At 44.2% G+C, this 26,280-nt stretch overlaps 1 protein-coding gene and 1 long non-coding RNA gene across 5 annotated transcripts; one reads left to right on the top strand and one right to left on the bottom strand.

The window, feature by feature from the left end:
- The first annotated feature begins 452 nt into the window (after window positions 1–452).
- On the top strand, window positions 453–3,715 carry LOC144327810 (uncharacterized). Its single transcript, XR_013392949.1, has 2 exons — window positions 453–637; window positions 2,080–3,715. It is a non-coding gene; the product is annotated as an uncharacterized LOC144327810 (long non-coding RNA).
- A 5,609-nt stretch (window positions 3,716–9,324) lies between these two features.
- Window positions 9,325–26,187, bottom strand: MTCH1 (mitochondrial carrier 1). 4 transcript variants are annotated; one of them, XR_013392948.1, is made up of 13 exons: window positions 25,957–26,184; window positions 25,216–25,300; window positions 22,978–23,084; window positions 20,989–21,066; window positions 19,482–19,539; window positions 18,598–18,649; window positions 17,054–17,113; window positions 16,211–16,304; window positions 14,833–14,880; window positions 13,554–13,621; window positions 12,843–12,918; window positions 11,314–12,091; window positions 9,325–11,239 (listed from the first exon to the last, which is right to left on the bottom strand). XR_013392948.1 is itself a non-coding variant. In XM_028733994.2 (12 exons), exons 1-12 carry the CDS (start codon window positions 26,128–26,130, stop codon window positions 12,023–12,025), a joined length of 969 nt encoding a protein of 322 aa, XP_028589827.1. In that variant the 5' UTR covers window positions 26,131–26,184; the 3' UTR covers window positions 9,325–12,022. The 4 variants fall into 4 exon arrangements, 3 of the variants coding, with proteins under 3 accessions (XP_028589827.1, XP_077784996.1, XP_077784997.1); XM_028733994.2 differs by having other exon boundaries at window positions 9,325–12,091; XM_077928870.1 differs by lacking the exons at window positions 9,325–11,239; window positions 11,314–12,091 and having other exon boundaries at window positions 12,116–12,918; window positions 25,957–26,187.
- Window positions 26,188–26,280: the final 93 nt, after the last annotated feature.

Genomic DNA, 26,280 nt, shown 5'->3' with positions numbered 1-26,280 from the left:
TTTCCATTTTGTCCGTGCCAGTCTTAGAAAGAGACAGAGAAAGAAAGAAGAAGGGGGCAGAGTGAATAGCTGCCTCGTTCGGAAATGGGCCTACAGCCACTTCCCACTTTGGAAGCCTCAGCAGTCATTCTCTCGCTCGCTCTCTTTGCGTTCTCCCTGCCCACTCTGGCTCGGCTGCCAAGTCAGAGTTGGCACAGCTTCCCAGGCAGCGCGGAACAAAGCCCTCTCCCATCCCTGAACAGGCACTGACAGTAAGCAAAGTGACAGGCACATCTTCTGCATGTTAATCCAAACGGAGAGGAGAAACTGGCGTGAGAATTCAATCCCTCAATATCTCTCTCTATAGAGATATATAGTCATGAAAAACAAAAAAAGCCTCTATCCAGCCTGCTTGAAAGGATCCTTAAAAGAGAAAAAATACAGCTAGCTGCAATAAGGATTGGAGAAGGGAGGGGGGGGGGGAAGAAGGATTTACCCACCAGCACCTTGGCAAAGAAGGCTGCTTTGCATCTGTTGTACCTGTTCCTGTTGCCTTCCTTGCCTTTTGGATTTGTGACAAGAGAGAAAAGTCGCCTCTGGTGGGTTGCTTAAAGCTGCGGGTCTGCAGCCCTGTGCAGGAAGTTGGCACCGATCCCAGGTAGGACTTTACTCCCACATTTCTACCCTCCACCTCCTTCCTCTCCTTCCCCTCCCCTTCTCCTTCTTTCTCTCCACCCACCCACCATCTCCCTTGGTAAATCCCCCCCTGCTCTCCCTCAAAGCCTGTTCTTAACTTACCTCTTTTTCCACTGCACCACTCTGTGCGTGTCTGTGTGTGTGTGTGTGTGTGTGTGTGCGCGTGGGTACATTATGGATCGATCAGATGCACTCAGCACCCTCCAGCATCCAAGCTAAGAAACACAAACACCCTTTAAGGGTGACCTGGGCAGCAAAGACGGCAACAGCTTCCTGCCTGCACTGGCTCCCCTAAATGCCTGTTTCAACACATGGAGTTGGGCAGTGGTTGGGTTAATTCTCTCCCCCCCCCCCCCCCCCGTGCTGCCAAGGAGACTGGACAGAACGCAAGGGAGGGGGAAAAAAAATACTCCGAACTCTGTACAGGGCAATGAAAGGAAAATGTTGAGCTTCGTGAAACTCCTAAATCCAACCCCCCCCCCTTCCCTCCCTCTTTTAATACTGCCTGGGCTTCTGAATTGTTTGAGCCCACAATTGAGGGGGAATGTACAGTATAGACTCCCTGCGACTGGCAAGAGTCTTGCAAGGGGGGGGGGGGAGAGAGAAAGAGGAGGAGAGTTCTTACAATCAAACAGCGAGAAGAGCAAAGAGAAATTAACATCCAATTAGTGCCGTGTTTAACGAAGGAGACAGAGGCAGCCGTTGTTTTATTGCCCTGTTCTTTTCTTTCGGCTCTGACAGGCAGCGCGAAAGGCACCCCCAGATCGCGGTGACGTCATTTCCCACCCCCCCTTTTCTCCTCGTCCAAGTTTCTCAGAGGTTGGCCATCACGTTTGCTGGAAAAGTTAATTATATTTATGGCTGAGCTTCAAACAAAAAACAAAACGGGGAAAAGCACGCTCTCCTTTCTCTTCGGCAAGGAACCCAAAAAAATTAAAATAAAATGGAAGATATCAGCCCTCTTTCTCTCTTTCTGTATCTCTCTTTCTCTCTGCTTGCCTGTGTGCCTTTGCTTGTTTTCCTGCTCACTCAGCTTGTAAAAGTTTGAGCTGTGTGACACTCTACTCGGCCTCCTTTGGCAGCGTGACAAGAACTGCTTTGGTGTATCAAAGAGAACAGGCAGCTTTTAAGGAAGAAACTCAATTCAGAGAGATTAAAGAATTATAATGTTTTAATCAAGGGAGAGCAAGAGGATGAGTGGGAGGCTTTTCCTTACATCTGGATCAACATAAGTGGCCCTCTAAAGGCTTGCAGCAGCAATTTGGAATTGGGGAGGGCGGTGGGGGGGAGAGGGAAAGAGATGAACTTAGAAGCAGGAATCCAGCATTTATAGTCTCCCTCTTTTCCTCCCCCCTTTTCTTTCTCCCCACACACCACATGAACTCTGTGGGCCGCTGCCTGAAGGAGACGAAGAGACGCCATGATGGCAAGGCCTTTGTATACTGCCGCGGGATCCTACAGCACGTTCAGAAAAGACTCTTGTGCTTTTGTAGTTGTGGAGAAAGATTATTTCCTACCACACAGAAGACCCCTTGCCCAACATGGCCACTTTTCCACAGCACCCAACTGGGAGGAATCCAGCTGCTTCCTTTTTACCTCAGTATTATAGCGACGTATTCCGTCCTACCAGGAAGGACTCTCCGATCAATAATGGGAGACGGCATTCTCAAGCAAGGTGCTTTTAACCTCGCAACAACGCCACGAGCTTTCCTTCCTCTCTCTTCCCCCTCCGCCCCCTTAGTTTTCGCCTCTTGAATCCTATCCAAACTGTTTGGAACTGGATTTTTCCAGCTGCTGGAAGGAAAGCAGCTGAGCTTAAGAGCAACCTCCTTGGGTTCCGACTGAAGTCGTTTTATTCCAGTGATGTGCCTTCTTGTTCTCAAGTAACGGCTGCCATTTCAGGCTGCAAGTCTAGGCTCAAGTGGAGGCCTCCGAATGTAGGAGTATATATCCGGGGCTAAAAAGAATCTAGTTGAAACATACATTGAAAATGAGATTTATTCTAAACCGTAAAGCCAACTTGAGTATGTTGGCAGGAATGCAGTATATAAATAAACAGGCCGGTCTTTATTAACAAAGGAAATAGTACGGTTTTAGAACACAAGAGTAGCCCTGCTGGATCAAACCAAAGGCTTCTCTAGTCCAGTATTCTGTTTCCACAGAGGCCAATCAGATGCCTACTGATGGGACACAAGCACAGTAGCATATCTCATGTTCTTTTATAAGATTTGCCCCATCTATTTCATTAGGTCAATGAATGGATGGATCAGCCTGTTTCTGGCCCATGCCTCTTTCTGATGTGTTTATTCAGAAGACTGTCCTGTCCCGTTTCGACATCAGTCTATTATATTTCTACCTAGCTATCTATTTATAGTTTTCTATTTAATTTTCTCAAAAAATGCATTTAAATAGGTATCTAAAAGAATATGCATTTTGAACATAATTGTCTCACGAAACGCACCTTTCGGAATGCATTTCCTCTCAAACCACACATTTCAAAGCATATTTCACTGAATATGCAGTTTGAAAATGCATCCTGAGCCTAGGAATCACATCAGAAATTTTGGAAAAGTGCAAAATCCAAAGACATATGGGTTCCAGTTCTCACATTAGTGTAGGAGGTACAGATTGGGACTGTTCATCATCTGAATTCGCAGAGAATGAATTTTCCAAGCATTCAAACTACCAGTGCAAAAGTGAGCCCTGCAAGTGCTACCCGAACACTGTTCCAATTCCTTACTGCAGATTTCATTATGCTAAAATTCCAACAACCCTCAGTCTTGCAAGGCACCATATGATATTGGAACTGAACAGCGGGGAAACCAAGGTGGTCATTAATGTTTTGCCTGAAGATTCGTTCATTTACGTAACTTGACTCTTGGCTTGCAGCAAGTTCATGAGGTACACAGAGATGGAGCATCCATTTAAATGTATCTGTTTAATAAATTTGTATATAGCTTTTCAAGAAAGAAAACATGTCCCTAGAGGCATTGACAAGCCAAACAACAGATGTACAATAAAATACAATTTAAGAGCATGAGTTAGGAACATCTCCTGACAGACAGTATGGCTACTGTTCTCAAAGAGAAGGGGTACTGGGAGAATGAGGTGCTAATGACTGCAAATTAGCACTTCAAACCTTCCACATCAATCTTGGGCAGGAAAGAAAAAGAAGCAACCAGCAGAGCTGAATGCAGATAATATAGATTCAAAGCTCTTATTGCCCCATGGTACGCACATTCATTTTCTGTGGGCCACCATGATCTCTGATCAAATATTGTCTTAGGTTTTCTTGGCACTTCCCACAGTTCCTAGGGAAAGCTTCAAATATCCCCAGCAGTATGGCTCATATTATGGCAATATATTCAAGACAAATATCACACTAATCTAGCAATGCCTGGATAAATTTTGGAAGCATTTTAAAGTATACCGATAGATGATAGATAGATGATAGATAGATAGATAGATAGATAGATAGATAGATAGATAGATGACAGATAGTTATTATTTGTGTCAATATGTTAAAGGATGGATACATATTTTTACAGAGAGAAAAATGTGAAATTTTCCTTTGGGAGAAAAATCAACAGCAGCACAAGTCTGCCTTTGGCCCAGACTTCCATTTACTGATAATATCACATTAGGGATGGGGAGAATTTTGATTCAATTCACATGTAATGACAAGCCTACCTAATCTACACTTCCTGAAGCAATACGCAAACCAAAACACAGCCATCTTTTGAAATTTGCATTTCTCTGAATTTTGCAATGCAGTTCTCCATCCAAGCAATGTGCACAAAAATGCATATACTGAGGCAAAGTGTGCATTTAAGTGTGCATGTTAGTGAAAGTGACATTCAGAAATGCATTTTTAAAGGGAAAACTGCTTTGCAAAAAATGTGTACATTCAGTAAAACTGAATAAGAAACTAGGAGAAATTTGCAGTAAAATCTATTACGATGTTGATGAATTTCATAACTTGTTTTTAATTTTTTTTAAAAAAAACTGAAGCAGGAACATAGACATCTGAATTTAAGGCTGGAAAAAGAAGAAAAGGAGAGAAACAAAAAATAGGCAGATTAACCGATCCCTACTTGACATTCACATTGACCTGGAATATGAATTCCTTGCCCTCCAATTCCCTGCTCCAAGGAAAGGAGACCCTCTAGGACTGTAGCTTAGCTAGCTATCTGCCCTGCACACTCTCTTCCTTTCCAAAGCCAGCCATGCCCTTCAAGCTGCTCAGTGGGAATGCGAGGCCTGACCCCACCCCCTCTAGCTGGGCTCTGCTGTCTTCTTGTCTACGTGCTGCCTGCTCTGGCACAGTACAACAGGAGCAGAGAAAAGCAAACATTCCTATCGCTCTGGGCCAAGGGCGTGCTCCACAGCCTCAAGAATGGCTCCTCTGTTTAGCATGGGGCAGTGCGTCATCTCCACACACTAGTTCTGCGTGTAGAGCAGCCTTCATAATCTTGGAGCACAGGTAGGAGGCGGCAGCTGAAGCACACCTTGCCGAAGCCTGAGGCCCTGAAAAGGCCTCGCTTTCCCCTCTGTTTGCTTAGAGCAGCTTTCCTCAACTTGGTGCCCTCCACACGGTTTGGGCTATGGCTCTCCTCAGTCCCAGTCAGCATGGGCTGGCTGGAACTGGTGAGAGTAACAGTTCCAGCACCCTCTGGAGGGCAGCAGCTTGGCAGTCCCTGCCTACAGGATGGCTTCAGAGCAAAAAACCCCCCCAAACTTCAGCTGAAAGCTGTTTGCTTCCAGAAAAGATTCCTGTCGAATGCCGGCACTGAGTAACACGCCAGAAATTCTCTGCATATTCAAGTGTTCGTCAAAACATTTGACCTCTAATGACATTTGATTTCAGTCGCTTGACAGTGTCAAACAGTAATTAGCAACTGGGACCTGCAACAAAAGGTGCAGCACTGTCTTAAGAGCCAATCAGCCACACTGTCTTCCAGGGTAGTCTATAATATTTTCCCTCCTCCATAGTCCCCCCCCCATATTTTTCCAGTAGTGTTCTGTGGTCATTCAGCTTTGGGGCCCCCGTTACATTTTATTCCTGAAAGTTTTGTAGGATTCCCTTGGCTCCCCAAGTCTACTACTTCTTTCCTCTTTTGCACATTGACCGCATAAAGGCTGGCATTCAAATGAGTTTCCCAGTAGGTATGAAGGTATTTGATAACTACTACAGTGACTTCAAGTAGATGAGAGAGTTTAGACGCGGGTGGCGCTATGGTCTAAACCACAGAGCCTAGGGATTGCCAAGCAGAAGGTCGGTGGTTCGAATCCCCGCGACGGGGTGAGCTCCCGTTGTTTGGTCCCAGCTCCTGCCCACCCAGCAGTTCGAAAGCATGTCAAAGTGCAAGTAGATAAATAGGTACCACTCCGGTGGGAAGGTAAACGGTGTTTCCGTGCGCTGCTCTGGTTTGCCAGAAGCGGCTTAGTCATGCTGGCCACATGACCTGGAAGCTGTCTGCGGACAAACGCCTCGGCCTATAGAGCGAGATGAGCACCGCAACCCCAGGGTCGTCCGCGACTGGATCTAATGGTCAGGGGTACCTTTACCTTTACAGTGATTTCAAGTAGATGAGAGAGTTTAAGGAAAGATGATCCAGAATATCTTCACAACAGGAGCTACACAACATAAGCTCTTTTAGCGTCACAAAAACCCATAGCTGTGATAGCAATAATCCGAAAGCAAAGGTATCAGCCTGATCCTACAGATTGCACATGCACATGTAGTTACTTGTACCCGACGCCTGTGAAGCAAGGCAAGTCCAACTGGTTCTAATCGTGAGCCTGTGACCAGAGGCTATCTTCCATTTTACTCCCTGCATTGCACTTAGAACAGCCTTACCATGGTATCTGGTAACTGACAATATTTGGCAATAGCTGGCAATGGAGACAGCTGGAGAGCTGTTTTGTGGTTCATACCTGCCAAAAAACAAACCAAACCACAGCATATATACTGCCACCTTCTCATTGTAAAGTACTTGATTTTTAGTGTAAACATTTCAGATCCAAATTAAAGAGCATCAACATTTGAAATTTGGGCAAACTTCAGACGTTTCAGCTTTTATCTGAGAACTAAGGTTTCACGACAAATCCACCCAGATCTGTCTTTTTGCATGGTTCTCAGAATTAAGAAAGCTGCTCACTTGAAATAGACATCTCAGTGGCTCTGATCTTCAGCAGTCTTTCCACCATGTGGCAACAGAAGCTCATTGGGATAAAAATTCATTGCTGATAAGCTTATCAACGCGAATGCTCCACTAATGGGTCATCTAAAGAGGGGGCTCTGAAGATATGGATGCCCATGTGACTTGGGATATCTAAGCGAGTCAATCTGCTTGACTTTTTAAAAGCAACTAACATTCCCCTGTAGACTGGTCCCCCTTTTTTGCGACTGTATGGTCAGCATACAGGCTGGAGATGACCCAGGAATCTCCTCTCCTTGGACCCTGATTGTTGTAAACAAAAGAGCTGCAAGCCACCCACACGTGCCACAAATGTTCTTAGCTGCAGCTTCCTGCAAAACAGCAGCTCTGCATCATGCTTGGGGGTGAAAGAGACACACACACAGAGAGAAAGCCATTGGCTGTTCAGGACAATATGCCATGCACTCCGAGGCACCAGACGGAAGTAGCTGCCAGAACCAGATATAAAAGGGGAAGGAAGCAGATGCAAAAGGGGAGGAGAGGAGGGGGCTGTCCCTGGGGGTAGACTGTGGAAGGACGTGAAAATGGATGGGAACAGAGAAAAGGGAAGACGGGAAATTTGTATAACAGGAACATTCGCCTACACAAGCCCCTGCAAGGCAGACTTTTAAACTAGGAAGGGCTGATCCACACTCCCCTTCCTCTCCAGTGAATGAATTTTAAAAAGGGAACGTACTGAGCAGTTTCATAAGAAGAAATCCCTTTGAACACTCAGAACTGAACCACTTCAAGTTAAAAATAGGAGATGGTTGGCACGCTACGTACTGGCCAGAGGTACCAAATTTTTACAGCCGACTCTGTGTGCTCCCTTTCAGCGGAGCCAATGTATTGTTTTAGTACTTCCAACCCCCTCAAACCAGAAAAGCTTGTGCTTGTCTGCCCACCGATGCATGGCTGGATTTCTACTGTGAAGTGATGTAGTGCTGACCCAGAGAGAAAAGGGTTTTTCCCAGGCTATTTCCCCAAATTCTTGATGGTGCACTGCAGTGTGACAAGAGGAGCATAGAAGCTTATTATGCCTCAGAAGATATGATCCTCAAACAAAGTACCCTAAGCACGATCACCACAGTGCTATTGGAAAGCTCATAAACCAAATCTGCATGTAACTGGGGAAAGCAAAGTTTGCTTCATATACAACTACGTATATAAATTAGCACCTTTACTAAAGGTTGAAAAGTGACCCTGTCACTGCTGTTGAGATCTTACTTTTTATTAATAATAATTTAGTAGTCAGTTGTACAGTAAAACCACTGCCAGAAGCCAAATGTCTACCTAATCTAATATACATTCTTTACCAGATCTCTAAACAAACTGAACTATGTTTATGAGTTGCCAAAGCCTGGGATCTAGTGAAAAAAGGATCTTTCGGCAAGGAAGACAGCCTGGAGTCCAAGACAGTCTATTGAGGCTATTGTCTAGGATAGGGGATGGCAAACTGTGGTCTGTGGACTTCATTCAGGTGACCTGAGGTGCATCTGAGGATTTGTAGCTGAAGATGAGAGTTGGCACATCCATCATGCTGAATATTAATTGTATTTTTATTGAGTCTTTTATTTTGTATACTGTAGATTACAATTCAAATTCCTACAACAGGCAAAAAAGTAATTAAGTGGTTGACCAAGACCCTAAGCAATTCTGAAGTGGTTGATGGAGAACCACTGATGTGTAAAAATCTTTAGGCCAGGTGATATGAAGGTGACTTATACCAAGTCAGACCATGGAACATATAGTCCCATATTATCTACTCTGGCTGGCAGCGACTCTTTTAAGGTCTCTGAAAGGAGTCCTTCCCAACCCTGATACCCATGTTCCTACAAATCAGAGGTGATCTCCAGAGGTTGCTGGACTATTATTCCCATCAAGTCCAGCCAACATGGCCAATAGTCTTAGTAGGGCATAAATAAGGAAGGTGGGTATGCAAAAACTGACTTACTGAAAAACATACCAGTACAAGTGGTACCTTGGTTCTCGAACGTAATCCATTCTGGAAGACCATTCGAGTTCCAAAACGTTCAAAAACCGAGGTGCAAAGGACTGTCTGCAAATTCAATTGAGAAAATTGAAAAACAAGCAGCGGAAGCCGTTCAACTTCCGAGGTGCCTTCGAAAACAGAAGCATTTACTTCCGGGTTTTCGGCGTTTAAGTTCTGAAACGTTCGTCAATGGAGATGTTTGAGAACTGAGGTACAACTGTATTTTGTAGCCTTTGCACAGCAACACTGTGGTGCAGAGTGAACATTTCATTCTAGTTTCATTGTTCTGATTGGGTCTGACCTTTACAGCCTCATTTGAGCAGGATGGACATAGCACATAACCACAATGGGTGTTTTTTTGTGTGTGAACATTTTAGATTTAAAAACAAACAGATTAGACGGCTGAGATTTACAGTCCTTGGGTTCATGCATAACATTAAAGAAGCTCAAGGGATGTCATTTTCCACAGTTTTATTTCAAAGTGAATTCAATTAACAGTTATAAAAACAATATCATGCAGTTTTATGGTAAAGGTAAAAGCATTAAAGTGATGGGTTGGGTCAAAGGGATAAGGTAGCAGATATTTTAGATACCACAAGAGCCTCCCACATGTACTAATAATACATGTACAAATATGCTAAACAGGACAAGATCTCCAAAGCATCAAGACAAGTATCTGTTCAAATGACAATGTTTGGAAAGTAAAAGATTTGGGACACCTATCTGGAAAACAAATGACCCTATTCCTCCTCTGAGGAATTGTTGTGGTTCCTTGGATGCAAAAAGCAAGAAGCAAGACCAGGCTCTTCCTGGGCTCCCCAAGGATTGAGGGGGGAAATCGCAAGACATCCATATCATTTTTCACTGTATGACATTACAAAATTAATGCCCTTCCTTCTGACCCAGAAAGAATCCCCAGGCACTGCAGAAGCCAGCACAGATGCATTTGGAATTACTTAGTAACACATACACCACTCATGCACATACAACAAAGAACTAACAACACAGCAAATGGAACAGGGAAAGCCTATGTACAGCAGCACTGGACGGGAATAAAGCCATTTTTTGTGTGTATAAATAAGCTCTGATCACAAACAAAGGAATGCCTCTGACACTTTTACTGGACAAGGAGTTAGTTGCCTTTAGAATCCCAATGCTGGATTTTCACTCCCTCATCACCTAGTTTCCTGAAGACAAACACTAATAGTTGAACTTAAGTTGAGCCAGCATGCTACAACCACATCCTTGCTGAAATGAAACACTACTTTAATGCAATTCACAAATAAACTGACCTTTCTTATATACTGTTGTGGCATACAAGATCAAGTAGTTTAACAGTTGCAGAACCAAAGCAACCACAAAGCAACCAATGTGGACAACCACATTGACAAGAGTTGGCTTGGCCTTTGTCTCAAGCTCAGCACCAATTCACAGAACTAAAGTGTGGTGAGAATCTGTGTTTAGCAGAGAAGTCTCAAAATTGTTGGTAAAGTAGATGCTTTGCCAGGAAGATAATTTCCCAACGTTTGCCATGCTACTGCAAAGATGCGAAAGTGGGGGAAGCAGTCAACTGTGGACTGGACTGTCAGCCATGCTTGTGGCGAAGTAGCCACACGACTCCCCCTTGACTGTGGAATTGATCTAATAATGAAAGTCTTCATGTCAACCAGAGCCAACTCACATGAACTTCTAAAGCAGAAATTAGAAAAACTAATCATGGCCCAAATTCACATGATCAGAAGGCAGCCTCAGCTATGACAACCAATGTGCAAAAACCTTTCCGTTCTACACAAAAAAGCTACAAGTCCTTAACACGGCAGACTTTCTTGCCCAGCATCATCTCACAGTGGGGAGCACTGCTGAACTGCGGAAATAGGTCTAGACCAGGAAGTCTGACAAGCTTATTCACATACAGGTCAGCACAACATGTGTTTTTTGTCCCAGAGAAAACATTCCCTTTCTTTGCTTACATGCTATCTCAGTTTGGCCATGATTCACCCCCCCCCTAGCTGCATCCCCTTATGTGCTACTGAATCCCACCCCAGAAGATCCCCTGGCTTCATGAGTGGCAGAAGAGCCCTAGTGTTCACATGTGGTATCCACATATGGCCCTGTGGACACTATTAGTGCTACCTGTGCTAGGGCTTTTTTCAGCCGTAACTTGCAGGAACTCAGTTCCAGCACCAATCAGGTGGGTGCTGTTGCCATTCTGTGAGAACAAGGGAGGCATTCATGGTGAGTTCCAACACCTCTTTTTCTAGAAAAATAGCACTAGCTATACCAATTCTGGCTTAAACATCTCATTAGTGAGCAACACTCAGCTCAGTCTTAAGGTGCTTGTAGTTGTGTCCCCTTAGGAAATGTATCTTCCCTCTTAGTGTTCGACACCCCCTTCCCGTGCTCAGGTTGTTCAAAACCCAGATAAAACTGATTACTCTTATGTGCCAACTTAAGAGAAGAACCCCATGAAAAATCTGGGTGGTGGAAGACCTGAGAGATGCAATGTTAAACCAAGATTCAGCTCTATGCATGTCATTGTTAGGAAATGAATAATACTGCCACTTACGGTACGTTTTCTGTGGCTCTCCTGAATCCTAAGTATGAAAAATATTCTAAAACCGATTGGGATTTTAACATGTAGGCTAGCCAATGAGGCAGAGGCCAAAGCTGACAGAGCTAAGTTTAGCTTCTCCAATTTGTCTAATGTTTTGCTGGTCCACAGACTAATGCAAGAATGGCTATTCTATTTTACTTTTCTAACGATGGCACCGAGGAGAGACTGCAACCACCTGAAGTCTCGGCTGGTTTAGGCAGTGCAAAGAATGATGTAAACAAACTTCTCATTGTGTCCCTGACTCCAGAGAGCCATGTCCATGCCAAGCCTTCAGAAGCTATAACTGTTCTCCAGTAAGGCCGTCCCTTTGGACTTTAGGCTTGGCTGGCACTGAAAAGTGCTCCTGCCCCACCCTGACTGGCAAGATCAGCTGGCAACTTAAGTCAAGATGGTGCAGTTAGGAAGCCAGTCCAATTTGCTGGGGAGAAGATGCTCTTGCTCTTTCGCCTTTGACTTCAAAATTAAAAAAGGAAATGTCAAAGCAAGCATTGAAGGTTTCTTCTACAAGAGTCTAGGTTGACCTCTTTCTCCCAGATGAGATTAATCAATAAGATATGCTGGTGCAGATGCTCTACGAAAAAGTAGGCTGGAGCCTCTGAAGAGCTGCCCCTAGGGAGAAGAAAACAGGAAACCAACATTTAAAAGAACTGTCATTTTAAAAAAAAATGTATAGTAAATAAGGGTGCTGGATGCAGCAACAGTAAACCAGGAGCAAAATACAAATAGTAATCCCCCATATGCATTCCTTTTCCCCTCTTCCTCTTACAGTGGTAACTTGGTCCCTGAATGGCTTAGTCGTCAAACAAATTGGCTCCCGAACACCACAAAGTGTTCCGGTTTGTGAATGTTTTCCAGAAGCTGAACGTCTGACGCAGTTTCCGACTGAGTGCAGGAAGCTCCTGCAGCCAATCGGAAGCCACGCCTTGGTTTTTGAACGGTTCTGGGGGTCGAACGGACTCCCGGGACAGATTAAGTTTGAGAACCAAGGTACCACTGTATTTTATACACATCTAGGGAAACCCTGCATAATATTACGGTGGTGTAAAAAGACAAACACCAAATCTCACAGGAATAGACTTTACTGGGAAGATTATCCTTACTGATGTTAGTCTGAACAAGATTTTAAAGATTATGAAAACACTAAAGAGTAAAAACGGCAGGGGAGTTGGGGGTGACATTTTGCTTCTTCTGTGGCTAAATTTGCAGAGGCAGATTTGCAAAAAGTTAAGAATCATCCACTTCTGTTCAGGACAAGAAAGGATGCATGCTTCTGCCATCCATCTGTACTAAGGAACTGCTCAGGAACCAAAGCTTTACTTTCTCTGGCTAAACTCATCTCAGAGCAAACACGGCTGCTCACCTGAGCACTGAGGTGTCTCCAGCACTGAATCCAAGAGGAAAACACAGGGGTGCGTGGAGGGAGGCCAGCAAGTAACCTATACAGCAAAGAGAGCAGTCAAGGAAGAGAAAAAAACTGAGGGCGAGAGAAGCAAGCAATCAAGGTGTAAACAGGAACCAACACCATTACTGCCTCCAGATGCTCTCATTTATTCAGTTATGACAGACACAAATATATACAGTCCCTGCTCTAAAAAGGGGGCAATACACAACAGAAAACCAAACCCTCTCATTGTTCTACAAGCTGCAGAAACTTTACAAAAAGCCACCGACTTAACTCCATCTCCTTCAATGACCATGAACATTCACAAACCTGAGAGAGACACAGAGGCTGTTCACTTCATGTTTATTGACCTAAAAATGCTGGCTGGCTAGCAAAAATAACTGTGGGCTATTTCCACATATACACACAGCCGAGGTCTTCTCTTCCTCCTGGTTCCTTCAGTGCGCATCATCTCCAAACACATCAGCCTGAAGTCTGTCTGTCCCAAATCATTTTTTTAGGTGCGTGCAGGGATGCGAGGGCGTGATTTTTCATGCTGTGTGTGCATATGTCCAGGCTAAGCTGTTCAGTATAGGAAAATATGACTAGAATAAGTAGTTCTGCCAACTTATTAAGTTTTCATTAATAACGTTGGTTGGGAGTGGGGGTGGGGAGAGTGAAATCACATACCCACAATTGTTCACCGCCATGAGATCTCCCACAAGAAGAAAGGGGTACGTCAGCATGCTCACAGCAATCTGAAACAAAGACATATCTAAGGCATTTCCTTCCATATGGCAAAGCGAGACACTGTCCCCCACCTCTCCCCCCAAAAAAACAATGAGCAAGAAGCCTCATGCAACAAGACAGGACCAGCATATTTTGAGTGTGCAGAGAGAGAAACTTTTTCACCCGAGGCAGCTTAACTGTCAGTTATGTAGAAAAGCAGCATAACAGGCCCAGATAGACATCAACTGGCAGGAAGAACTGCAGCTGAAAGATGCTTAACAACAGAGTTGCACATGCCTGTTAAAAATTACACGTGGAAAGAGATCCATAAGCTATGATGACAGCTGGTTTCCCCACCCACATCTTGCACTTTATTAATTGTGGGTTTATTCGAGTCTGGTTTGGCAGCATGGCAGTTTCTCGAGCCCAAGGAAAATCTGGGTTGACCAGCAATTTTTTGGCCCCTCGCCAGTTGCAGTTTCATAGGACTTACAGGTAGGAGACTTGGGTCTTTCATCTAACTCACCTCGCCTCAAGCAGACCAGATTTTTTAAAGTGGCCAACCTGTGGCATAAGCACCATCGTTGGTGGAGCAAGAGGCAGTGACTGTGGGAGCCAGTACACTGGTACCTCTAGTTGTGGACTTAATCCATTTCGGGGTGCCGTTCGCACCCTGAAAAGTCTGCAACTAGAGCGCCTCTTCTGCACATGTGTGCGGCGCGATCGATCGTTTCTGCGCTTGCACGAAGGGTGTTGATCGCTTCTGCGCATGCGCGGGAGGCAAACCCAGAAGTAAACACTTCCAGGGTTGCTGCATTCATAAGCAGAAAGTCTGTAACATGAGCGGAACACAACACGAGGTATGACTGTATATGGGAGTGAGCCAAGTCTACACAGCCTGCCTCCCTCTGCAAAGCTATGCTGATGAGAAGAGGCCAGGAGCAGAGGCCTGGGATGGGTTACAGCTACTACAGTGTGCAATAATGCTTGTAGCGGCACTGTTTCATGCTTTGGAGCACATTTGAAGCACACTTGCCAAAAAGGCTGCCAGTTATTGCTTTAAGTCAGGGTCATAAATCAACCGTTCAAACCCTGAGATCTGAAGTTCCCAGTTGCCGGGACTCAGTACTTATACAAAGTCATACATGGGTGTGCACTATTTCCCTAGAACAGTGGAAGATGGAAGGAGAACAAGTCATATGTCGACCAATTCCCCCAACAGGCACAATCGCTTACATACCCCCATCACAAACTTGGTGTAGCTTCGTATCACAGAGGCTTGGCTGAACTGAAACAAAGAGAGATCAGAGGTTTCTTCAGGATCAGACCATCACACACATTGAGCGAATACAAGCAGATCACCGGTTATCAATAAGGCTGCATGGAATATGCAAAGAGACTGGCATAGTTCTAGATATAATCTAAACCAGATCTGAGCTAACGCAGGCAGCAACAGCTTTAAACTGACAAGAGGCACCTACTAAACCAGGTGTGGGGAACGCTTGGTCCTCCAGAAGTCACTAAACTACAAGCCCCACCAACCCTGGTCACTGACCATGCTTGCTGGAGCTGATGGCAATTGTAGTTCAGCAACAGGTCAAGGGCCAGAGGTTCCCCATATCTGCACTGGATTGAAGACATTGTAAACACAACTCCACAAAGACTGCTGAGTTGTTACACAAGTATAGGCAATTCAGCTTGCTTTTCTTTGGAAATAACTTTTCCATAGTTAAACTCCACCTGTTTTAATATTTGATCCCATGTCCCCAAAGGGGGAAAGACTTCATGAGCCGTATTAACAAGCAGCTCCCAGCAAACAGGTCTGAGAGTTTTGATATTTTCTTAGCCCAAATTAGCATGCTGCAAACGAGGCAAAAACTGAGTATGGGGAATCAATGATGCTTAAGAGAAACCATGTGCACTGAACAGAAAAAGTTGGCTAGAATGTGGCAAAGGCACTTCCTGGCTGCTATATGGTGACGGCTCGAGCTTGTAAAGTTTACAGACGAGCAGAACAGTATTGCTGGGTGGGGGGAGGTTCATGTTCTCTGCTGAGATTTGTCAGCTACTTAAAACCATGCTCACTTTGAGCTGTGGAAACAAAGCAGAGAGAGGCCTCACTTATAGATGACACCCCTCCCCTTTCAGTTTAGAACATTCTGCAAATCAAGGCTTCAACCTAGGTCCAAATATGTCATTGAAAATTCCCTGCTTCTCTCTCTTTCTTCACACTTTTGCTATCAAGACATAGCATGTTTTATTTCAGCTATAAGCAAGTCTGCTAAGTTCTTCCGACCCATATGTTTCTGTGATATCAGTACTAACTAGTAGTCCCTAAAGCATGAGTGCCAGGTGCAAAATAGTAGCTCAGTCAGGTGGACATACACTAAGAAGTCCAGAAATTCAATGATACTATCAAAACCAAGTTTAGAAGTCCTTCCATACAAAAATCCACTCCTGGTTTTCTCCCAAGCATTCTTTTTTACAAGTAAGGTGTGTGTGTGTGTGTGTGTGTGTGTGTGTGTGTGTGTGTGCTGATTCAGGGCAAATCACCCAGAGATCCACTGTTGCACTAAACCAACAAGCAACTCAACAGGATGAGAAACCCCACCACTCACGTTGTCATCCACTGCGTAGGTGTTGATCAAGTGAGCCAGAAGGTTGCAACACCATAGAAAGATGACATCGCCTAGGATATGAGGAACTAAACCGCTGAAAAACCAAGAAGGAAAATTGGATAACAAAGACTTGAGTTAAACTACAAGAGTTTTGTGGCTATTTAAAACAGAACCGTTGCCTTTAAAAAGAAAGAAAGATGCAATTTAGACAAAAAATCTCATCAAGAGTGACCAGAAAATGTGGTTAACCCCTACCCTGATACAGAGATTCCAATCTCTAACTAACTCATTCTACATGGCATTCTACAGCACAGATGCATTTTAGAAACCTCAGTGCTGATTAAAAAGTAATCACAGATAGAATAAGATTTGTTGATCTCCTTATTGCTGTTTTGACCGAGCCATTCTTAGTAATTATTGTTGCTTAAGTAGTAAGTCTGGGACTCCTTCCAAAAAGTGCCTTAGCCTCTGACATAATGCAGGGAGGAGCTCCAAGGCTGAGGTGCTGCCTGTAAAGCCCCAAGTCATTTGCTTTTATCACTTTTATGTGATGCGCAGGAGACACTGCTGCCTGGTCATGATGGCCCAAAATTTATCTCTGCTATGTACCTGCAGAGTTTTTGAATTCCAAAGGAGTATCCTGTTTGGAGCAGCATCCTATGTACTGCCTGATAGAAAAATGTTGAGTGCACAACTGAATCCTAAGGAGTGGGAACAGCAACCTCCCGTTCTGCTGGCAGATGACTGTGTGGAATAAGAGCTAGCCCAGGGTGTGGCAACTGATCAAAAACAAAAGTTTCAGATTGAGTAAGGTTTGCTAGGAATTCAGACAGACTCACGTACACAAAGAATCCCAGCAGCCCTTCTTCCTTCCAAATTGTCCCAATGGAGCTGAGCACGCCCCTGTTGAGAAAGGAAATGGTTAAGACTCGGGGAAGAAACTCTCACACGCCTCTGCAGTCAGCAGCACATTTATGCAGCTGCTACTTGTATGCTTCAAGCAGGGGAAAGAAGAATCGTCTTCCTCTCCTTGGAACAAACCAACAGCTAAATTAGCATTATGATTCTAGCACAGGGGTGGACAACCAGCGGCCCTTGGCCTAATTTCAAAGCAGCAGTTCAGACCTCTGGCCAGGAGTAATCTCTCCTTTGCCAGGGAAGAAAAGGGAGCGAGAAAAGGGGTTGCGGGGAGGGAAGGCTCTGGCCCTGCCCACAGCCACCTTCAGTCCCACTCACACAGCGTCCAACCAAATACCCTCTCTTCAGAATGCATCTCCCCCCCCCCCGCCCCCGGTCTCTCTCTCAAAAAAGTTTCCCATCACCATAATAAAATAACACTTTGCAGCATAAAAATGTCCAGCAGGGATGAATCAAAGCATATTAATAGCACATAAGTGTAGGAATACTCCTACTCAAAGTGTAGGAATACTCCTACTCACAGATACCTAACAGGCCTGTGATTTTTTTTAAAAAAATCCTGACCTGGGGACCAAAGAACCCTAAGGAGGTGCCGAGCCAGCCTCTCTCAGATGGGCATTCTACAACTGGGGTGCCACCACACAGAAGGCCCTCTCTCCTTAGTAGCCCCCACTTCACTTTCCTTAGCATAGACACCTTCTTCGGTAGAGTCGCTGAAGAAGGAATCAAGGAATCTTGTAGTCTTACTTTGGACCAACTGCAGTTTCTGGATTATTTTTGAAAGTTGCTGTGTATATGCTGCATTGCAGTAAGCTAAGCATGAGGTTACCGGGAGATGGGTAGCTGGCAACCAAGCTATCTCTATTCAGGTGGAACTCTCTCTCCTAAGAAGTGTGCATGGCCTCCACGCTGCAGATTTTTAAATGAAGCCTTAAAAGTCATCATTTACAAGCTGCCTTTTGCAATTTTTAATTTATTTCCAGAATTGGTACATACTATAGCACTCTTGTTTTATTAGTCTCTGTAGCTGTTGGTCTTTTTAATATCTATTAAGGCTGCAGCCTTTGCTAGTTGTGATTAGTTTAGAGTGCTGTATTTATTGTGTTTTTACAATATTGTGAGCTTTCTTAGGTGGAGTATGTCCCCCAAAGCATCATATGCATGTTTTTATAGAAAGCAAATAAATACTTAAAATTGTGACTGCATAGTTGCACTATCTTAAATTTCTGCACAGGGAGACCACTATGAAACTGTATTGGTGTTTCACCTCCTTTTTGTCTGAAACAGAAGATGCTGAAACCAGAATAAAATTCTAGTGGGACAATGGATATGTAGCGTCAAAGACACAGTGGAGTAAGAGGAAGAACGGGGAGCTGTTCATGCTGATGCTGCTTGGTTCACATTGAGGAAATAGTTTATGCAAGACTATTATTCTCAGGTTCAACTCTCAAAGGGCAGAACAATCTCACCTGTACTTCACTTCCCGTCCTACGAACTGGACCATACAGCGCATTGAAATTACTGCAAGGAAACAGAGGCATTTAAGCAACTGCAGTTGCAAACCATTTCATCACTTCATCAGGATCTATCAAGCAGTACATGAGGCATAAAATCCACCCCCCAAAATGCAGCATTCCATCAGTCACAGTTCTTAGTTCATGATGCTTAACAGAGATATAAATGCATACCTCCCTAGCAGCAAAAACCCCAGGAGCGCCTTGTGGCTCCTTAAACATTAGCAAGCTGCATAAGATTTCACTGATTATGGGGAACCTGTGGCCCACCTGATGCTGCCACACAACAACCCAGCATCCCTGATCACTGGTCCTTGCTGGCTGTGACTTATTGGAACTGTAGTTCATCAATGTCTGGAGGGCCACAGGTTATTCATCCCTGCATCAGAATCCACCCTGTCAGATGTATGAAATATTTTCTTCAGTTGTAGAGTGAATATCCCTCTTACACTTCAGCACATGCACCTATTATTATGTAAGCTGTAGGACCAAAATGTCATGAAACGGAACAAGTCTCAGTCTCTTGTATTGCTATGCAGAGTCAAATTTACTTCAGCAATCATTAGTGACAGCAAACTTCCTTCTCTAAAGGTTTTAACACCTGAAAGGGGGAGAGAGAAATGTTTTCTTTAGTAAGTAAGAACATCTCAAATGAGTCTGACTCAAGATCAGGCTAAGAATATCTTCCCCAATTTTGTTTAAAACAATTGCTTCAAGAGACAAACTAAAAGCTAATCTTTCTTTTTATCAAAATTTTTATACCACTCGATTGTAAAACAAAAACCCAACAACCCTCAAGGTTAGAAAGAGATTGAAAGACAGCAGACCACACAACTCACCATGCAGCGGATGAGAGATAACCCGGGATACGCACTGCATCATCATCTCATGGGAGGTCTGAGAAAGAAGGTCAAGCAGAGTGCAGTATGAACCACCTTCTGAGAAATGGCATGGCTGCAACTGATCACACTGTCATTAGGACTATGTTGGGAAACCGATTGCTTTTAAGTATTTCAGTTTTGTGTTTTGAAAAAACAAATCTGGGGGACTACACAGAAGGCAGCAATAACCAGAGTCTCGTTACCTCAAGCCAAGACCTGCCTCCCACATATCTTTATTCTGATGTAACTGTATACGAGATAATTCAGAGAGGAGAGATTGTGAAGCTTCGGTAACACAAACAATTTGACCTCAGAGGTATACCCATGTCTGAAGGCAAATTTCTGCTTTCTTTGAAACTTTTCAAGCCTCACATTTTATATGTTGGAAGACCACTTTCAGATCTTTTATATTCTCATTATTCCATTTTTCAAAAATCATTTGATGGTATCTAATGCTGCCACAAAACTTGTACAGCAGACTCCTACTTGAACAACAGAACTTCTCCCTTCTCCCCTCTGCAACCCCTCCATCTCAAAATCTCTTCCAAAGCATTGGAGGACCCTCTGGAGCAGATTTCAGGTTGCACAAGGGGTGGAAGGGAAGTCCCTTCCATGAGTGTATTGTGCAACACTCGGTTGTGCAAGTGCAGAAAAAAATTCTACAATGGCAATGGAACTTCCCTTCCCTCTCCCCACTCATCTGCCGAACGTCCTCTGCAGGTTCTCTCTGAAGAAGATTTTTTTTTTGGGGGGGGGGTAGTGAAATTCCATTGTGCTCACAGAAATTGTTCTGCAATTATTTAATTAGATTAAATCCATTCATTTTAATTTTTAATTTCTTGGATGGCAGAAGAGCCAAAATCTTAAGAAATCAGGCTGACCCCACGTTTGCATTTTCAACCTTTCCAATCTTCTCACAGCGTTAAAAGGTAAAGGTACCCCTGCCCGTACGGGCCAGTCTTGCCAGCCTCTAGGGTTGTGCGCTCATCTCATTCTATAGGCCGGGGGCCAGCGCTGTCCGGAGACACTTCCGGGTCACGTGGCCAGCGTGACAAGCTGCATCTGGCGAGCCAGCGCAACACACGGAACGCCGTTTACCTTCCTGCTGGTAAGCGGTCCCTATTTATCTACTTGCACCCGGGGGTGCTTTCGAACTGCTAGGTTGGCAGGCGCTGGGACCGAACGACGGGAGCGCACCCCGCCGCGGGGATTCGAACCGCCGACCATACGATCGGCAAGTCCTAGGCGCTGAGGCTTTTACCCACAGCGCCACCCGCGTCCCACCACAGCGTTAGCCCCAGGCAGTTTTCCAAACTAGGTTTAGCCTTACAGGAAGTTGGGGAGAAATGAACCATGTTAACTTTCCTAGATTTATGAGAATGCAAAGTTGCAAAACAGTGTTGCTTTTTTCCAAACACTAGGTAAAAGATTAAGAAAAGAAAGATTGCTCGATAATGGATCCCACCTCTTTTGCCACTTTCAGAAGGGACGTTTTCACATCATCCTTGTTAGAAACATGTTCTATATCCTCCAAAGGAAAGGCCTAAAAGACAAAATAATAATAATAATAATAATAATAATAAATTTTTATTTATACCCCGCCCTTCCCAGTTCAGAAAACCGGGCTCAGGGCAGCTAACAACAAATTTAAAACACTTAATTGATGCAACAAAAAACAGCATAAAATACAGTATAAAATGTGAATAACAATAAATTCAGAATTCAAAAATCAATTTGGGGGGGAAATCCATCCAATAAACATTAGATGATCACCAGGGCTAGTTGGCTAAATTAGTCCTATTTGGGCCAGCGAGGAGACCAGGGGAGAATTAGCTGTGGGATCCCAGAGCGGGTAATCTTCATAAAAAGGGGAGGGGGAGGAAAGGAAGGGGAATAAAAGATCAGGCTAAGTTCAAACTGAAAGCCAGGTGGAATAGCTCTGTCTTACAGGCCCTGTGGAAGGAAGTTAAATCCTGGACAGACATTAAGCTCGCCTCCCTTCAGAGACTTGGCTATGATGAGCAATGGCACTTGATGCATCTGCTCTTAGGGGTGTTACCAAGGCTCCCTATTCCCCATTTCTAATAAATAATATAGCTGGGGGGAAATGGGAGAGGAGGTCAGAGGACCATACATGAGGGGGGATCACCATGTTACACAGATTAGGTTGAAAGATAGCGACTAGCCCAGTGAGCTACACCCCCATCTTTGCTTCCCCCTTCCTCCTTAAGGAAGTAGGAACCATGTCAGTCCATTAGCCAACCTAGATAAGTGTCTACATGGATTGGCCACAGCTGTCCAGTGCTTTTCCAGTCCTACCTGAAAATGCCCAGAGTTGAACCTCTGACCTTTTGCATGAGAACCACGTGCTCTATCATCAAGCTATGGCCCTTCCCCAACTTCCTTCCCTTCTCCCTATGCTCTTGCTGCAAGGGAGCCCTGTCGGGTGTGTGTGTGTGTGTGTGTTTGTGCGCACACACAACTTTTTCTGCCTCACAGAAATGGAGAAGGAAGTTGCTCTCCACTTTGAAAATGCCCAGCTTGGAAGCATGCACTTGCCTCCTGCTCATCACCCTGTGTCTAAAGCATCATTAGCAGGAAGAGAATCAGCATGAGGAGGCCCAGACTCGAAAGCACTGAAGGAGCATGAATGAGCCTCTCTTCCCACTTCCAAGCAATGCACAGACGGGAGGGAGTGGCAGCCGGCGCAGGCTCCCGAACCATAGAGCTGAATCAGGCAGTGTTGAGCTTTCGGAGCTTTCCTGTGCACAGCAGGAGGGGACGGAGTGGAAGGCAGCCAACTCATCTTGGCAAGAGACAGAGCAGCACTCCTCCCATCCTTAATGAGGAGCTGTCACTGACGATTAGAAAAGTGAAATCAACAGTCCCACTGTCAAAGACTGAGCAGGCCAAGAAGTGTCAGACTAACAGGCTTTCACAGGAAATAAAAGGTCACTAAGAGAGGATCAGCACATCATTATTTTAGGGAGGCTGAAGGCACTCAAGACATTCCTAAAGCAGCCTGATGGTGACTTAATAATCAATTAATTTAAAATATGGTCCAAGAGGGCCATCAGTGTAGGACCGTAATAAAAAAAATAAATGCTGAGGATTCAGGAAATCGTTCACAGAATGAAAAAGGGAGAAAGTTAAAAGACATGCTCAGAGGGGCTCCGTTCAGCATAAGGCCAGCAGCTGCTGCTGCTCTTTCAGCTCAGCAACTCAGGATCTTGCAAAGGATTTACTGCCTCTGGTTGAAGGAAAGGGCTATTTGCCACAACCAGAGAAGTGGCAGTGGTGGCTGCTCTTGAAGCTCATTCCTTCTCACTCCACAGTGGTGTCAGCTGACACTTGAGTTATAATGAAATGCTGACCTGACTTTCTTTTTTAAAAAAAAGGTCATTCACAACTAGCCTTCAGTACACTGAGTGCAGAGAGCAAACTTGATCCTTACCTTCTTTACTCTCCCTCTGCTTACGGTGGATAAAGTGCTAGAGAGAATTCGAGGAGCAAGGCCACGGAAAAGGCCCCTTTTCCCATCCACTTCCACAATGTGTCTGGCTAGGAAATAAACGATTGTGGTGTCACATCATCATCGTTGTCAGTCTTCAGAAGCTCCAACTTGCAGCTGACTAAACATCTATTTGGAATAACATGTCTCAGGGCATTAGACTATCCACTGATACTGAAGATCCCATTGTAAAATGAGGAGAACCCTGTCTTTGCCAACTAAATCTTTCATCTGTGGTCTGCCTACCTTAAAGAGTTACACTGGATTTTACTGGGCTAGGTCAGAGTGTGAAGATTCCTTTAACTCGTGCTTAGCTGTGTTGCCTCCTTCCACCCCAAAGGGTTCAGGTTATCATCTGCAAAACGTTTTGAAAGGAATTGCATAGAGCCTAAATTATTACAAGCATCAGATGGTAAGACAGAGAGGAAAAACTCAAATGTGCTCCTAGTATAGTATAATGCCATGGCTGTTTGCTACAGTGGAAATATAAGACTAATTCCACTTGCTGTAAAGCAGTATTTTTTCCTAGCTGTATTTTTTTTCAAAAGAGAGAAAATGTTTCTGTAAAAGCAATTCTACAAAGTGATATTCATTAAACAGCTGTATTGACTAGCTCTTCAGTTGACTGTCATGCTTCACACAATAAAACAATCACAAAGAAATGCATTTAAAAAGCTTCATTAGCAAAAAAAACCCAGATTCTAAGTCACAGTATGGTTGCTCTATACCATTATATATATAGAAAGCAAGGAGTATTTATAGATTCATGCAGTGATGTATACACATTCTGCCTCTCTACATGCTATAAATGTATCTGTCTTTTAAAATTCTGTTTTATGCAAAACAGTTTGCTAATGAATTTTTTTTTAATAGGTGCCAAACATTTCTCTAAGAGAAGCACATAAGTGGTATGGCTGAAAGTAGCAAAACCCTCAACAATCATACCACTACTCATAGTACCACTTTCACAGCTAATATCTGTTATAATGAAATAATTTATTTTATAATTTGATAGTTTTATAAAATGTATACACTGCTTGATTGCAAAACAAACAAACCCTCAAAGTAATTTACAAAAAGGATGAAATCCTTATCCATCTAAATGGATATCCCAAAATAAAAAAGGTACTATCAATTAAAAAGGGTTTTCTGGCCTAACACTAGGTATGTTGCTGTTGTTTCTTTCTGTAATTTTGTTGGAAGTGACACAGAGTGGCTGGAGCAACCGAGTCAGATGGGTGGGGTATAAGAAATATTATTATTGTTGTTATTAGCATTATGCAAATAAGTAGATATTATTCACACCAAACTGCACTTTTTGTAGCACATTATTAGCATTATTCAAATAAGTAGATATTATTCACACCAAACTGCACTTTTTGCAGCACATGAAACCCTTTCTAAGTCAACAAGGACCAACAATGATTCCATACAATCTGTGGCACAGACAATACTTTTTTCCTGTTAAAAAATGACTAGCAATATAAATGAGATGGAGAGTGTTGGCCTGGTCTGCATGCAGTACTAAGCCAAACCATGGCTAAGCGTGTGGGTACTCACTGTAAAAATTACAGCCACTTTGTTCCTCCCCCAGTCCTGCTGCTGAGCTACTCAAAATGAAGACATGGTTTGGCTTAGCATTATAGCTGAACCCAGGCTCATGGTTTGTCTGGAGTGAGACTAGCTATGTGCCTGGGTTCAGCTGTAGTAGTGCCAAACCATGGTTTCACATTAAGTAGAGCAGCAGCAGCTTTTTTTTACTGCAAGTACCTTCATATTCATGCATGCATTCATACTTAGATACAGTATGACTTAGCATTACATGCAACTGGGCCAGTGCCTACAAGATTTAAAAGGCAATAATGCAATTCAGCACATCCCTACTCAGAAGATAAGGTCTTGTTTTGTATTATCTCGGGTTAAGAATTTAATTCATTCTGGAGGTCCGTTCTTAACCTGAAACTGTTCTTAACCTGAGGTACCACTTTAGCTAATGGAGCCTCCTGCTGCTGCTGTGCACACGATTTCTGTTCTCATCCTGGGGCAAAGTTCTTAACCTGAGGTACTACTTCTGGGTTAGCAGAGTCTGTAACCCAAAGTGTTTGTAACCCGAGGTGTTTGTAACCAGAGGTACTACTGTACTGACAAACTTTCCTTGGATTTTTATTAAGGTATGCTCACCATATGTAAAAAAGCCAGGTAGGTAAAGTACTTTTCTTCCCAACAAGTTTCTCCCGACAGTTGGAGGAAGAGGTTCATGCCCAACCTTTAAAAGAGATACCAATCAGGCAACATCTGCTTCTTGGAAGACTGCCCCATACCAGTGTTCTTCATTCATAAGTTTACATCCTATATAGATGGTACATTTCCCCATTTGTTCTCAGTTCTTTCTCAGCTTCACCAACACCAACCTTTTACTGAATTAAAAGATTTACAGGCCCGGGGCCTCATAGCTAATTTTAGTATTGTCTTTTTGCATTGTTCTAACCCACTCTGAACCCTTATGGTGAAGGATAAACTGTCCAAATCATCCTCACAGACACACCATTTTTAGTTGTGACAGTGTCATTTTATACAGCAAGCGGAACAGCAACGTTCTTTACAATATCTAGTTAAATTGCAAAAAGGAGATTAACCTGATTTATAGGAACTGACCCTCCTCCACCTGTTGCAAGGGGTCACATCTACCACAAAACCCGGAAACTGAGCCCTAATTAGGGGCAGCCCCAATAATTAAGACGAAGGCTACACCTACTTGCCCAGGGATGCCGGGAGGCACATCCCAAGATAAACAGCAAATACCAATAACTCTAATTAATTTTCGGGCCCTGCTTCGCAGCCCCCAAATTCTTGGGGCTGCCTGCTCCGTCAGAGGCCCACAGAGACTGCCCACCCGGAACCGGCTTTCGGATGCGACCGCACCTGCACCAGCAGCTTGACATAGAGCAGAGGGTGGCTCAAGGTCGTGAAGCCGGCGCTCAAGGCCACGAAGAGAGCGTCGGCCCCCTCCGCCGGTCCCGGCCCCATTCCTGGCCCAGCGGCTGCGGGAGGTACCCCAGGGCCCACCGTTACAGCCGCCATCCCCTCCGCCCCCATCCAACAAGGGAACGCACTTCCGCGTACAGCTCCCTGTCCTCGTCACATGATCGAGCCCTTCGGTCACCGGGCTTCTACGTCATCACATCACGCAAGGGGAAGGGCTGCGGCAGGGAGAAAGAAAGGGCTGCTTTCTTGCATAGACTCAGA

This window comes from Podarcis muralis, chromosome 5, assembly GCF_964188315.1.
Source record: "Podarcis muralis chromosome 5, rPodMur119.hap1.1, whole genome shotgun sequence".
NCBI classification, from domain to species: Eukaryota; Metazoa; Chordata; class Lepidosauria; order Squamata; family Lacertidae; genus Podarcis; species Podarcis muralis.
This window is presented reverse-complemented; position numbering and strand designations above follow the sequence as displayed.